Below are 13,931 nucleotides of genomic sequence, written 5' to 3'. Positions count from 1 at the left end.
AATGGTTTGACAAAGACACTCCATTTGCGCTTGGGCAAACCGGCAAACCGTTGGCCAGAGTTATCGCTTATCCGGCGCATTCCTGTTTCTCCTGGAGCCATCAATTATACAATCTATTTTAATGGCGTATTCTCTGGGCTAGCATATGGTCTTGATAAGTAATACGATATGATTATGCAAAGCAATTCATACATACTGCTCTCTGAAAAGAAAAAAGCCTCCGAGTCCTCAGTGTAAGATGTTGTAAGTATCTTGCCTCACCTAGTTTGTCAAAGGCAGAAGCCGGGACTTCATGCCCTTAGCTTGGTACAACCCTCACAAAGAATAATTACATGATCAGGAGCTGTCATCCCATGCAGCCTCTCGCATCGAGCAAGCCCATTGACTACCCTAGAACTAGAACACGTATCTGAAAAGCCTAGATAAAACGACCAGGCTTGGCCAACCAGTCCGCAACATAATCGAAACATGTCGCAACAGTGTCCCCAAATTCACCAGGATAAGACTCACAGTAAGTGCAGGTATTGATAGTATGTTCAGCTCCCTCAACAAACGCAATTGCAGTGTCATTACTAACGGCATTAAGGTGTAGCTTCTCGGCGTTCAAGTACTCGTAATGACCGGTCATACCTATGGTCAGGAGAGGTACGTGAATACCCTGAACCGAAGCATGGGGAGCTGTCTGACTCGATGCATAGTCAATTCCCTCTATGTTGTCCGTCTTGATATTGAACTCGTCGGTGACTCGGATGGCAAAGGTGGACAGAAATCGACGGATGGTGGTCTTCAACGCGCCGCTCTCCCAGTTATTGGAGTAATCCTTGAAGTTACCGGGGACACGCACAGAGGGTACGATCTGGGTAGTGGTACCGTTCTTACGGAGTAGTGGCCAAGCATATGTGGTGTGGTGTAGGTACCGCGTGTCCTGGGCAAAGAATAGGTTGTTGAATCCAACGTAAAGTGAAGCCGGGATAGTCAATGGCTCATCGTCACCGAACATTCCCTTGCCTGCTTCAACTGCTTTTAAGCGTCCCTGGGCATACTGTAGGATCCGATTGTTGCGTGCCACGACGCCCTGCTGGAATCGCTGTTTGAATTCGGCGGTGTAATTGGATTGTGTATTATTCTTGAATCCATTTGCAGGGTTATAAACACTCAAAGACTGGTTGAGCTTAGACGCGTCGGTCTCATCCCCAATCGCAGGGTTGAGGCTCAGCAAGGCCATAGTCGAAAGACCGTAATTCGCATCAAGCAACAGTAGACCATCAGCAGGCTCAAGGCCAGCCATCGCATCAGAGCACGGGTAGATTTTCTCGGGACCATTGCATGCCGAAACACCGTTCTCTGCGATGTTTTGGTATGCTGCCATCATTGCGCCGCCACCGCTATGGCCTAGAAGAACGACTTTGTCGATGTCGGTCAGGTTCCGTAGCCAGACCATCCCGATCTTGATTTCTGTCATCATGTCCTCAAAGTTCAGGTCCGACATGTATCCATACTTGCTGGCTTCATTGTTGGCACAGAAGGTAGTGTAACCGCGCTTAGGCAGCTCTGTACAGGCCACAAAAGAAGTGTAGTCCTGCTCCGCATGCATCACGTAGACCGCAATGCGTGAGCGTGCGCTTGTCGAGTTGGGCCGGTAGAGACCGCCTAGTACGCCAGTCTCGTCGAAATCTTTCAGAATGGGCACCTGTTGCTCATAGGAGCTGGTAATTGCAGGTTGGGTAAAAGCCCCAAGGCAGAATACAGCAGCAAGAGCTGCTCTCCTGTACAAAATCATTCTTTGTTAGAAAGAGGTATGATAGGAAGAAATAGAACAGAAGACAAATGCTAACTCTGCTACCGTGGTATTAGCGTCCATATTTATAGAGAAACCAGGGGGGCATCAATGGGGCATTTACCATGCTGTGGCAAATTACAGCCGAACGAGCTTAACGTCCGCTTGCGACATTAGCCGGAGCGACGCGCGTAGGTAGTATAGTATTTGACTCAGGAACGATGGCAGAATGCAGGTCAAGTGGGTCGGTTAAATGACTCTATTCCTCTAGGGCAAAGTTTGAGTCTGGTCTAAACAAACGGAGTATGCAAGCCCGAATATGGATGGATCATTGGCTACAGGTGTACAACAGTATTATCTTAATGGAGGCAATTCTAATGTCCATGGTTGGACTTGGAATGATGTTTGGGAAGAAAATGTTTCATGCACTCAACTACACCACGTCAAAGTCCCCAGAGCTCGCGACCCTTGAATAGTGTATTGAATTTCACATCATACGACTAAGTCGTTGCTCTCTGTATTGTCAAATTCCTAGCTCTAGAATGGTCCTTAAGCCACGGCTGTCTCTATCATAGTTATTTCAAATCACGAAGCTCTCCGTCACGCACGGAGCACCTGGATATCTCGCAAACCACTCTATTGAGCCTAACGGAGCTCATTTCCACGATCCTTCTTCTGTTGGGGTATGCTACGAGAGCTAGCGTTCGCAAATGACAGGGGTATCATTCTTCTTCTGGTGTCCCATTGGCTATACATGGAGGTGACCAACGGATCAACTCCACCACGATCTCTAGGACATGCTGTCCCAACGGAATCATGGGATTATGTCAGTCAGGCAGCAGGGGAAGGCTCTGTGCTTATTTCCTTTGATTGTAGATTGTATCCGAGTCGAAGCTGAGTAGCCCTAGTGTGTCCAAGATCTACGTGGCATCTGTGACACCAGGCTTAGCATGCCTGTCACCGTCAAGTGAGCAGCAAGGATCAAGAAGATGAATGGCCCCCACGATAAAGCACGGGCCCATACAAGGGTCAAGGAGTGAGAATTATAAATTCATGCTCCTTCCCCTCCTCGTTCCTCTAAGACTTGAGGTCGCAGAACCACACAACATCCTTTCACTGCAGAAATCCGCAAACCATGGCCCTAAAGACCGTTTTGATCACCGGATGTAGCGACGATGGCATCGGTAATGGTCTGGCACTGACTTTCCAAAAGCAAGGCTATCACGTCTTTGCCACGGCCCGGAATGTCGGCAAGATGACCAAGCTGAATGGTTTGTCTAATGTCACCCTTCTACAGCTGGACGTCACAGAGCCGAGCCAAATTGAAGCAGCCGTCGCTGCGGTTGAGGCTCAGACAGGAGGAATCCTAGATGTTCTCATCAATAACGCAGGTCGCAATCACTTCATGCCTTACCTGGACGAAGATGTCGAACAAGTCAAAGCCCTCTATGACATCAATGTTTGGGGACCACTGCGAGTGACCAAGGCCTTTGCACCATTACTGATCAAAGCGCAAGGCTCCATAGCATTTATCACCTCGATCTCTGGATATGTGAACGTTCCATTCATGGGTAACTCTCTCTTCCTTTTTGATTTCTGACCTTAATATGCGGGAATCCAATTTCATTGACGTCGATTGTATAAATTAGGAACCTATGCCGGCTCAAAGCGAGCCCTAGAGCTCATGGCAGATACGCTTCGGCTGGAGTTGATCCCATTTCATGTCAAGGTTCTGTGCATCCCGACTGGGGCTGTTCGCACGCAAGGGCAGACCTACTTTGGAGATTTTAAGTTACCGGAGAACTCTCTTTATAAACCGATCGAAGAGACGATCGCTGCACGGGCACAGGGTCAGGACGGCACCGAACGAATGCCCTTGATGGACTACAGCAGCCAGGTCGCTGCCCAGATCGAAAAGGGTGCGACAGGCCGCTTTTGGTGTGGAGCCAACTCCGATAGGACGAAGGCTAGTCTTAGCGGTGATTCCAATGAGATGATGGTGAGCACTCTTTTCTTTTCTTTACTTTTTGGTTTTGTGGGGAGATGCGGCCCAACAACCGCTAATTTATGCACTTACGCAGGACGATATCTTTGTCAAAATCACTCAATTGGATACATTGTAAATATGCGTGCGGCGTGTGATTGAGACCCAAGCTCTTGGGACTGGCTTCTAATGGAATTCCTGTGGATGATTGCGCTCAATTACTCGATTGTACTACCGGCATACCTCTGGCAGAAGTTAAATTAAGGATTCTATTACAGAAAACCTAGAGCAAAAACTCGTGTGAGGGCCTCACGACTCACTATACATAGACGTAGACAGCGTGTCTGGGATAGATTGTCAATACTGAGAAAATTCATAGTCAGTATTAAACGTAAGTTGAAGAGCGAGGGAAAAGGACAATAGCTTCCTTGCCATTATGGTAACCTAGATACACACAGGGCCATAAAACAAATATAGTTGTCGATATATGTACATTGGGTGGAATTGGATAAAGAGGCCGATCCGTCATTCACTGCCTAAAAAGGACTAGTCTCCACTCCAGTGGGTCGTTATATCCGAGATCCGATATTCTGCAAGCAGTATCTATGTCCGAGGACAATGTTGTTGGGTCTCCTGGGGCATCGTTTCCAATATCAAACATCGTTGCCCCATGGGATTGATACATGCGGCCAAAGTAAGGGAGAATGGACTCATAGATAGTATGATAGTGCATGAGGATGGAATTGATCATCGGCTCTGCTATAGAAAGTTACTGCAGCCCGCACTGCGCCGATGCCAAGTCGGATGAGCCTTGACGAGAATGCCCGGATGGGCTACCACCGCGTAGGATAGCAGAGCTCTGGAATGCGTTACGGGAGGATTCACACAGTGGCTTGGTGGTTCGGGCTCTCTCGAGATGACCCATGGGGTCCACTCACGCACCGGTCACACCTTGATCTAGAAGAGGAAGAAGCCCGGTGATCTACAACAGGCATCCTACTATATGGCCGGTATACCGAGTGGTTCCGTCCATCCACTAGCTCTAATGGTTTTGGAGATGACGCATTTACCATACGTACGCGAGATGAATTAATTACTATATTTATTTTGGATAGGGGCAACCACATCCCCTGAGGTATATCTCGAACTACCTCTACCTCCGTTCAGTCTGCCTTCGCCATCATTTTCCCTGTCGTTAATTGAATAGCCTTACACGATGCGTGCTTCTTTGCTCCTTGCCGCGTTGGCTCCTGCTGTGTCCATCGCTAGTACATGCGAGCCAAGCTTCTTCGCTCCTTATCTCACGAGTAATGTCAGCATTATATACGCTCGCATTTTCACATCCACGGAGACCTTTGAGGGACCAATGGGAAACTACACGGGCTTGCCTGAATATTGTGCACTCTACGTGAATGTCAGCTCATCCACTACATCTGCATACGAATTTGGTCTTTGGCTCCCAACACACACGTGGAACAAGCGCTACATGGCTTACGGAAATGGTGGATTCACCGGCCAAGTTGCATTTGCCGATATGGCGCCCGGGCTAAACTACGGCTTTGCAGTAGTTTCAACCAACACTGGACATAACTCCTCCGTGCAAGAGGCTGGCGATGCCGGCTGGGCATTAAACAACCCCGAAACGCGAACAGACTGGGGCTGGCGTGCTCTCCATGGCAGTGTTGCCCTGGGTAGGGTCTTGACAGAAGCATTCTACGATAACAATATTGAATATTCCTACTACGCGGGATGTTCCACTGGCGGTCGTCAGGGGCTTAAGGAAGTCCAGATGTTCCCCGATGACTTCGACGGTGTCCTTGCAGGGGCATGTGCTTGGTGGACTTCTCATCAGCAAAATTGGGACCTAAAGGTCGCGTTGGATAACTTGCCGAACAACGCTTCTCATCATGTTACTGCCGAATTGATGGATGTCTTGGCCACCGAGGTTCTTCGACAGTGTGATGTACAAGATGGTGTAAAGGACAATATTATTATGGATGGCTACGCTTGCCAATTTCGCCTCGAGGCATTGCTTTGCAGCAGTCCAAGAACTAACACAAGCACCTGCTTCAGTGCCGATCAGCTCGACACCATCCATCGTGTCTACGGTGATTGGATTGATACGAACCAGACATTCATTTTCCCTTCCTTTGCCTGGGGGTCTGAGGCTCAAGTCTCTCTCATGATCATCACCGACGATGACTCGGTAGACGAGCCCAGCGGTATTGCCTATGCTCGTGATTTTGTTTACAACGATGCCAGTTGGCCCGCAGAACACGTCGATTACGCTACGATTCAACTGTCCGAATACCTGGACCCAGGAAATGCTACCGCAGATACATACGACCTCCGCCCCTTCTACCAACGCGGCGGCAAGTTGATTCATTATCACGGATTCGCTGACGGGGAAATCCCAACCGGGTCCAGCATCTATTATTACAAACAGGTTGAGAAAACCATGATTCCACTTGGATATGATTTGGACGATTTCTATCGTTTCTTTCTCATTCCCGGTATGCAACACTGCTCGGGCTCGGTACATGGGGCGCCTTGGTACATTGGATCTGCCAACCAACCCTCTGCCTTGACGGGGAGTAATATATGGGGTGTTCCTGGGTTCCGCGATACAAAACACGATGCGATTATGGCTCTGATGGCATGGGTTGAAAACGGTACTGCCCCAGCCGAACTGATCGCTACCAAGTATATCGATGATACTCCGGCGCTTGGTGTCCAAACCCAACGCAGAACATGTCCGTACCCACAACGCGCTGCATATGTTGGTGGCAACTGGAACCAGACATCGTCTTTCAAGTGTGAGTAATGAAGTGGAATGAAGAACTAGATTGTATATCGTGATTATACACTATCGAATATAAGTGCCAATGGGGTTACGGGATAGCCTGTTCAGTTCATACTAGTATGTGGTCAACTAGCGATTGTATTAGGAGAGTTACAATACTACATCATACATCTCATTCGTTGGGCAAACTCGAAAGAAGTGTATCCTTGCGCTGTGGGTCGACAAGAGTAGTTACCCTTCTTTGTCTGTGACCCCGCAGCGCAACATCTAGAGCGCTCTGGGAACCCATAGGATATCCGGTAGAGACGATCCATGCATAGGTTATCCATTAATCCTAATCGTAGAAGTTTTATCTACTCCGGCTTCGGAGGCCCTCCCTCAGTCGACAAATCAAACCCCGGATTGTATAGAGTTTACGATATATTCCCTCATTCAAATCATTTCTCTTTTAACCATTCTTGACAATGCCGATGAAGCAAGCATGAGCAGACTTTGCTACATACCTATTATCTGACGAGGTGCCTCCTCCATGCCCCGTGTTTTTGTATAGGGCTTAAAGTAACCACTGCGAAAGGGATCGAGATGTTTCTCCTGTTATTTTAGGCTGTGTTCCGCATTCCCTGTCTACTCATGCATCATCACTACAGACTGGAAGTGATACCCTCTGATAGATCACGTTTCCCTAGAGCCAGTGGACACAATCAAGAGGATAGGAAGCCCCGATTCATCGCACTCCTTATCCATCGCTTTATTGACTTTGGTGGCGCATAGTATCTTGACATAAGTACTGCTCGGATATCAATGTATTCGCTCTTTGCTATAGGCAATGAAACAGCATAAATGACGTTACTAGTAGGGAAGATATGTTACAATGACATGTTCATGCTACGCGTGATCACCGTCATGATGTCTTCTGCCCTTGGCACGTAAACAAAGCGACGCTTGGAACCTGACTCGTTGAGGCCGATTTCGGCTTTCTTGAGCATTTGCCGAACTTCAGTTTCTCTCAAATTGCCGGTGTAGTACATTGGTTATATGTTGACGTATTTTTCTATAAAACCCCGCAGCAGAATGTCCTTCGTAAACTTTAACCCATATGGTGTCTGAAGCAGACCTATGAACATAGTGTCGCAGTCGCAGTGCACCACTTTTCATTTGCCGGACGGGCCTCGCATAACCGTAGTACTTCGTTCAACCGTTAAAACCCGCGTCTGTCCGGTTCGTTTGTCTAGCCTGTTTCCCCTCTTTAGCAACACGGATTAAGTTCGTTCATAATCTCCATGGTGGGTATGCCAAGCACGATCGCTGCCATGTTCCGTCACCAGCTCATGTGGGGAAATTCTGGGGTATGGAGAAAGTCCGGGGTATGGGGATGGGGAGCATTACCTGTTGACTGCTATGCCTTTCAGGCCTAGCCTCTGTCTTTGTGTTCAGCGGGAATGCTTTGTTACCTAGGGAGTATAAGTAGGACCTCATGGCTAACTGATATGAATCAATACCCTTTTCTTCCCTAATCTAACGTTTGTCATTACACAGTCTGGGGCAAGCTGTGCTTGGCTAAGCCAGACCCGAGTGAGCAAGATTTCGTATGAAGCTTGTTATATAAAGCCAAATTCTACCACGCGTAGATTCCTTCTCTCACATACCATCCGTTTTACCCATTCCAACATGGCAGCTGCAACAGCAAAAGAAACCAAGGCCTCAAACAATCATGTCAAGAATGTGGATGAGATGAAAGTCGAAGCCGAAGAGAATTATGTTGCAGAGCAAAGGCAACAATTGCAACTATTAAATGCCCGCATTGTCCGCAAGGTAAATGAGCCCCATGCTAGAGGATAGCTTTTAGCTCATGTTTCACAATAGTATGATATCTGGGTACTACCCCTGGTGTGGGTTTTGTATGTCATTTCGTACCTTGATCGTGGAAACATCGGTAATGCGAAGACTGCGGGGGCGCAGGAGGGCCTTGGTCTCACCAGCTATGAGGCATGTCAACTATCCCTATAACTATTTCGAGCTATTGATAACAGTATGGTATAGTGGTCATGGGTACTCAACTCCTTTTACATTACCTACACCTGTCTAGAGTGGCTGGTTCTATGCTGGAAGGTCTTCCCAGCGCACATCTACGTGACCGTATTATGTTTGCTGTAGGTCCAATCTGTTAACGTGACTGATCTGCATTGAAACCTTAACCAAGCGTCTAACTAATAACCAAAGATGGGGTGTTTGCGCAATGTGCTCTGGAATTGTCCATAACATGGCAGGGTTGGTCGCCTGCCGAGTAGGGCTGGGTGTCCTGGAGGCAGGATTTGGTGCTGGCGTCCCATATTATCTATCGCTATGCTATAAGCGTCACGAACTGGGCACACGTGTGTCAATCCTTCTTGGGTCCAGCCCGATTGCGAACTGCATTGCAGGCGCCATCGCCTATGGGATCTCCCAAATTCACTCCCACATGGAACCCTGGAGGTTGATCTTTTTGATCGGTAAGTAACCTAGATCCGACGTTTGCACTTTCCATTGAAGTAAGTTGCTAATCAAGCCATGTTAGAGGGTCCCCATCGATCGTCATGGCTCCCATCGTCTGGTTGTTATTGATGGACTCTCCCTCGACGGCGAAGTTCTTCACCAACGAAGAACGTACCTTCGCAGTCGAACGCATGGAAACCCGCGACACAACACGAAAGAGCTCACTTTCCAGGGCCCAACTATTCGCCGGACTTACAGACTACAAGAACTACTGCCACGCATGTCTCCATTTCTGTTGCAATTATTCTTTCGCTGGGCTATCCAACTTTCTTCCCACGATCGTCCATTCGATGGGCTATGATTCCGTGCAGGCCCAAGGCCTTACTGCACCGCCTTATTTCGGGGCGTTCCTATCCAGCATACTTGTGGCATGGCTCTCGGATCGATATGGATCGCGCGGCTGGATACTAGCCATATCCGCCAGTGTCGCGACCGTGGGCTATGCCCTCCTAGCGACGCAGACGGGAACGGCCGTGCGCTACGTAGCCATCTGGCTGACAAGCTGTGGTATCTTCCCTGCCTTGGCGATCAACATGACCTGGATGCTCAATAATAATGCTGGGGACACGAAGAAGGGAATTGGAATGTCCTTGCTCGCTATCATCGGTCAATGCTCTTCCTTTCTCGCGTCTTTTATGTATCCCAATAGCGCTGCGTACGTTCCATTCCTTTCCTGAGGTCCAGTGAAGGCCTACCTTGAAGGAACCATCTACAATATGTACTAACGGATTATAGACCTTACTTCGTCAAAGGAACGGCCATTGGTTGTGGCCTCACGGGAATTATTGTACCGGTCGGATTGGTCCTCCATTTCTCCTACGCCGCGGAGAATAGACGTAGAGATCGGGAATTCGGACCTGTGCCACAGGGTGATGGTCCCATTGATGTTAGTGCTGTGGGTGATAAGCATAACCACTTTCGCCTGTTGACCTAGTTGGAGGGTGTGATATTGTTGTTGCATGTCAGTTTGATTGGTGGTTCGGGATATATATACTTTGTTGTTCGCGTAGTGAGGTACCGGTAGTAAGAACATTTCCTTCCGCACAACATCGCCCATTATGGGCATTCGGAGATAGTCGACAGTGCTATTAATTTAAAAATTGTGAGTTTCAGGGCGCCGCATAGGTTATGTGCTTGACTTGAACAATTCTGATCATTCGATGTAGGAATGGAAAGTAGGGGGTGTCGTTGAACGATACTACATAGGTACGCTTTTATGACCGGCAGTTAATTTAATCATCTGGTTTCTATTGACTTCGTGGGTTTCGACCCAATGAGAATATAACGATATCATCGAGTGCTGGAGTACAATGAAAACCACGTTGAATAGTCTCCTCTTTATATGATAATGCCCATTCTCAATAAAATTCGTCACTGTGGGAAACGGCCCTACAACCTTGACCACCGATATAACGACGCGCCTCAGCTTCGTCGTTGACCACGCAAGGGGACTTCTCCTTAAATGCAGGGTTACCGTCAATTTTTAAGACCTTGACAGGGTCTATGACTACCACGTTTTTATCTGCCGCAAGAAGGCGGCGCATATCCTCACTGATGATTCGCAGCGCGACATAATTGAGGGAATACGTGTCTTTGAGTGAGAAGATGACGGCAGAAGCATCTGCGTGCCGGCCAGACCCTGGGTCGTCAGGGTTCGGAGGGGTGAGTTCGCGCACAATAGCACGGGTCAGACGTTCCGAACCCGCGAAACGGACTGCACCTCGCAGACCAAAGACGGGCACCTCCTGTTCGCGCTCGTCCGGTTGCTTGGCGCCGCCGGCAATGGTCAAGGTCCATGTACGGACAGTGGCTCTACCGACCTGGCTGATGTCCATCATGTGAAGGCCCATTTCGGATGAGAGCTGTTCAAACATCTTGACGCCCCGGAAACTGTTGCCACGCTCATCTAACTTCGGGGAGAAGACGGCAATGCCCACTTGGCCGGGAAGGGCGCCGATGATACCGCCGGCCACGCCACTCTTTGCCGGCATGCCAACCCTAGACACCCAGTCACCGGCGGCATCGTACATGCCACAGGTAGTCATAACGGACAAGACTTGACGGGCGCTTTGGTGAGGCATGATCTCTTCCCCGGTAATGGGATTCACGCCGGCATTGGCCAGCGTTGCTGCCATCATGGCCAGGTCGCGTACATTGGTTGTTATGGAGCCTTGGCGGATATAACCGCGTACGGCATCCTGTGGATCACACGAAATGATGCCTGCTGCCTTGAGCATGTAGCCAATGGCCATGTTTCGATTGGCATCCTTAAGTTCGGCCTCATAGACTTCTTCATCCACTTTCAACTGTCGACCAGCCAACTTGGACAGTACCTTCAAGATGCGATCAACTCTTTCCTCCGCGCTGGCACTCTCTCCCGCCACCAGTGTGTGGGCAGCGATAGCACCAGCATTGATCATAGGGTTCATGGGTCGGTTGGTACCGGGTTGCAACGACAGCTTGTTAAATGCGTCGCCCGACGGTTCCACACCGATTTTTTCCAAGACCCGCGGAAGCCCGGCATCCTCAATGGCGATAGCATAAACAAAGGCTTTGGAAATGGACTGGATGGAGAACTCAACCTCATCATCTCCGGCCGAGTATAGATTCCCGTCTACAGTGGACAGCGCTATGGCCATCTTGGAGGGGTCCGCTTTAGCCAGGACATCGATATAATTGGCAAGCTGCCCCGAGTCATCCGGGCGGGCTTTTTCCAATACCTGTCGAAGATAGTCGGGGATAGGAGACTTCATGGTTATATTGAAGAGTTGTGAAGGGAGGTTGTCAGGTTGGGCCGTATAAGTTTTCTGTTGGTCATTGACGCAAGCGGCGGACTAAATCTAGCAGGCTACGATTTTTTGCCGAAACCTTGGCCGCTTGGCATTTCCCATTATGCCAAGAATGCCATGAACTTAAAGTCTTTGTTTCTTGATTATTTTCATAGACTGCAGCATAGTAGGATCTCATAAATATTTATTTTACGAGTGATTGTAGTGGTGGTGGTCGTTTAGAAATCCAGCGACTAGGCCCTAAGCTTTAGAATTACGGTCCCTAATGTTAGTGGGGTAGTCTCTAAACTTAGGGGCCTTGCTACCTGGAGATAGGGTAAGTGTTTTAAATTCAAGAAACGGTAAATTATTCCGTACTCAGCGCTACATGATTGGACTGAGAGCGGTAAGTTTCTTCGGAAGCGGAATCTCCAATAGTCCGGAGGGCTTAACTATTATGATTGGTACATCGGACAGATACTAGGACTAGTGGGGCCTAATTAAGGCAATTCTGATTGGCTATATAATTACAATCGGTATTCCCCCATACCGCTATCAGGTTCTCACATCTGGCACACGTATAGAAATCACTATGTGACGTGTCTATGTGTTTTCTCCTTTTGGTACTTTTCTAAGTTCAGACTCTCCAGTCTCTAAGTGTAGCTCCTTGTCTGCCGTATCTCTCCCAGTGATCTCGACAATCTCTTGCGCTACTGGGCAGGATCCTGTATAGTTTCTCGACAGGTCTCTGGACTTGCAAATCCGATGCCCCATAGGTGTTTCAAAAGGCCATCAGCCCTATGTCTGAGGCTCAATCCAACGATGGACCTGTTCTCTGTCAGACCGGCAAATATCATCCGTGAATCGTCGATGGTGGCGGAGCTTCCGGAAGACTGCGAGAATATCGTTGCGGTTGAATGGTCCTGCAAATGCAAATATTCGTTCACCTTCTACGTCGGCATGAATCAAGGCTGCCACGTGAAGTCGTGCAGCATCTGCAATATCGACGAAGAAGACTTTTGATATCACAATAGGTAAGCAGAAGTATGTTTGGACACGCAATACTCACAGGGCGGGAACTGATCAATAAAGGCATTCATAGCATGTTGATCATTATTGAGAAGCGGAATAGGGATTGCTGATGAGGATGGATAGTCTTGGGTTTTGGTGCTCAAGGGACTGCCTAGAACGACCGGGGGAATCACTTTCCAAAGTATGTTAGTACATAGCTCTCGCGGACACGTAGGATGTTTGGACAAATCCCAGAGTTTGCCCCCAATCGTAGTTTTCTGTCACCAACCCAATCCCACATCGCCTTCTCGCCAATGACCTTGCTTGCAGCATAGACTGCCATACTCTTGTCTGGGGCATAAGGGGAAGACCAAGCAAGCTCAACAGCCTTTTCAATCCACGTATCCCAGGTAACAATAGTTCTTTTACTCGACGTTGGTAGAGCACCCACAGAAGCCATGGTGGATACCCCGGAAGAGCGGGCATCCTTTCCAAGTCAAAATAGTGCAGCTTTTTAGAGGTCATGGTTCGTTCGGAAGGGAGGTCACAACAAAAGCTGAGAGTAGAACAGTCTTTGAAATTTGCTTTTCAGTGTCGATAGAATAGCTGGAGAGGTTCGATAGCGACTTCTTTACATGTCTGGTAAGTATGATATTTGCCTGGTCTGCCTCGTTTGTTCATAATCCAATGAGTAAATACCTTAATACAATGGAAACTCAATCATATTGTCGAATATACTTGGTACTACAGATATTATGCCTGGAATAATGCTTTATCGGCAAGCCCGAAGGACGCCTCGGGTGCAAAGCCGACAGGGGGTGTGAAGGCCCTAGGGTATCTGAAGCTTAGCAACGGGCCTATAGTCATGGGAGCCAGCCTACGGCATACCAGAGTGGTATCCTCGGACACAAAGCTCCTTCGAAGCCAGCATTTCTTAGCAAAGGTGCAGATGAGCCGGTCACTGGGCTACACTCGTCTCGGCGGCGAATCCGCAATCTACAAGTGTGAGAACTGCGCGTTTGACCCAAACAACGTGATAGGCCGCAGGGCCGATTG

General features: G+C 48.6%; 7 protein-coding genes across 7 annotated transcripts; 4 read left to right on the top strand and 3 right to left on the bottom strand.

The window, feature by feature from the left end:
- Nucleotides 1–145: 145 nt before the first annotated feature.
- Nucleotides 146–1,919, bottom strand: F9C07_2287273 (uncharacterized protein). The gene has a single exon (XM_041287550.2). It carries the CDS (start codon nt 1,778–1,780, stop codon nt 419–421), a length of 1,362 nt encoding a protein of 453 aa, XP_041151332.1. The 5' UTR covers nt 1,781–1,919; the 3' UTR covers nt 146–418.
- A 612-nt stretch (nt 1,920–2,531) lies between these two features.
- Nucleotides 2,532–2,843, top strand: F9C07_2287272 (uncharacterized protein; the record flags this gene model as incomplete). Its single annotated transcript, XM_071510894.1, has 2 exons — nt 2,532–2,649; nt 2,753–2,843. 2 exons carry the CDS (start codon nt 2,532–2,534, stop codon nt 2,815–2,817), a joined length of 183 nt encoding a protein of 60 aa, XP_071367328.1. The 3' UTR covers nt 2,818–2,843.
- On the top strand, nt 2,844–4,043 carry F9C07_2173991 (1-acyl dihydroxyacetone phosphate reductase). Its single transcript, XM_071509365.1, has 3 exons — nt 2,844–3,348; nt 3,427–3,776; nt 3,859–4,043. The coding sequence occupies exons 1-3, from the start codon at nt 2,913–2,915 to the stop codon at nt 3,898–3,900; spliced, it is 828 nt and encodes a 275-aa protein (XP_071367327.1). The 5' UTR covers nt 2,844–2,912; the 3' UTR covers nt 3,901–4,043.
- Nucleotides 4,044–4,891: 848 nt separating this feature from the next.
- F9C07_2287271 (Tannase/feruloyl esterase) lies at nt 4,892–6,699 on the top strand. Its single transcript, XM_071510893.1, has one exon. It carries the CDS (start codon nt 4,978–4,980, stop codon nt 6,583–6,585), a length of 1,608 nt encoding a protein of 535 aa, XP_071367326.1. The 5' UTR covers nt 4,892–4,977; the 3' UTR covers nt 6,586–6,699.
- Nucleotides 6,700–8,232: 1,533 nt separating this feature from the next.
- F9C07_2110664 (MFS transporter) lies at nt 8,233–10,030 on the top strand (the record flags this gene model as incomplete). The annotated part of the gene is made up of 7 exons (XM_071509067.1): nt 8,233–8,376; nt 8,428–8,462; nt 8,651–8,714; nt 8,765–8,936; nt 8,985–9,053; nt 9,121–9,751; nt 9,832–10,030. 7 exons carry the CDS (start codon nt 8,233–8,235, stop codon nt 10,028–10,030), a joined length of 1,314 nt encoding a protein of 437 aa, XP_071367325.1.
- Nucleotides 10,031–10,229: 199 nt separating this feature from the next.
- On the bottom strand, nt 10,230–12,045 carry F9C07_2173986 (K-3-type glutaminase). The gene has a single exon (XM_041287557.2). The coding sequence runs from the start codon at nt 11,847–11,849 to the stop codon at nt 10,455–10,457; it is 1,395 nt and encodes a 464-aa protein (XP_041151335.1). The 5' UTR covers nt 11,850–12,045; the 3' UTR covers nt 10,230–10,454.
- A 617-nt stretch (nt 12,046–12,662) lies between these two features.
- F9C07_2247924 (uncharacterized protein) lies at nt 12,663–13,335 on the bottom strand (the record flags this gene model as incomplete). The annotated part of the gene is made up of 3 exons (XM_041287558.1): nt 12,663–12,880; nt 12,934–13,068; nt 13,161–13,335. The coding sequence occupies 3 exons, from the start codon at nt 13,333–13,335 to the stop codon at nt 12,663–12,665; spliced, it is 528 nt and encodes a 175-aa protein (XP_041151336.1).
- Between the last annotated feature and the right edge of the window lie 596 nt (nt 13,336–13,931).

The sequence above is a fragment of the Aspergillus flavus genome, chromosome 8 (genome assembly GCF_009017415.1).
Source record: "Aspergillus flavus chromosome 8, complete sequence".
In the NCBI taxonomy this organism is placed as follows: domain Eukaryota; kingdom Fungi; phylum Ascomycota; class Eurotiomycetes; order Eurotiales; family Aspergillaceae; genus Aspergillus; species Aspergillus flavus.
The sequence above is the reverse complement of the archived record's forward strand: the minus strand, read 5'-3'. Positions and strand labels throughout refer to the sequence as shown.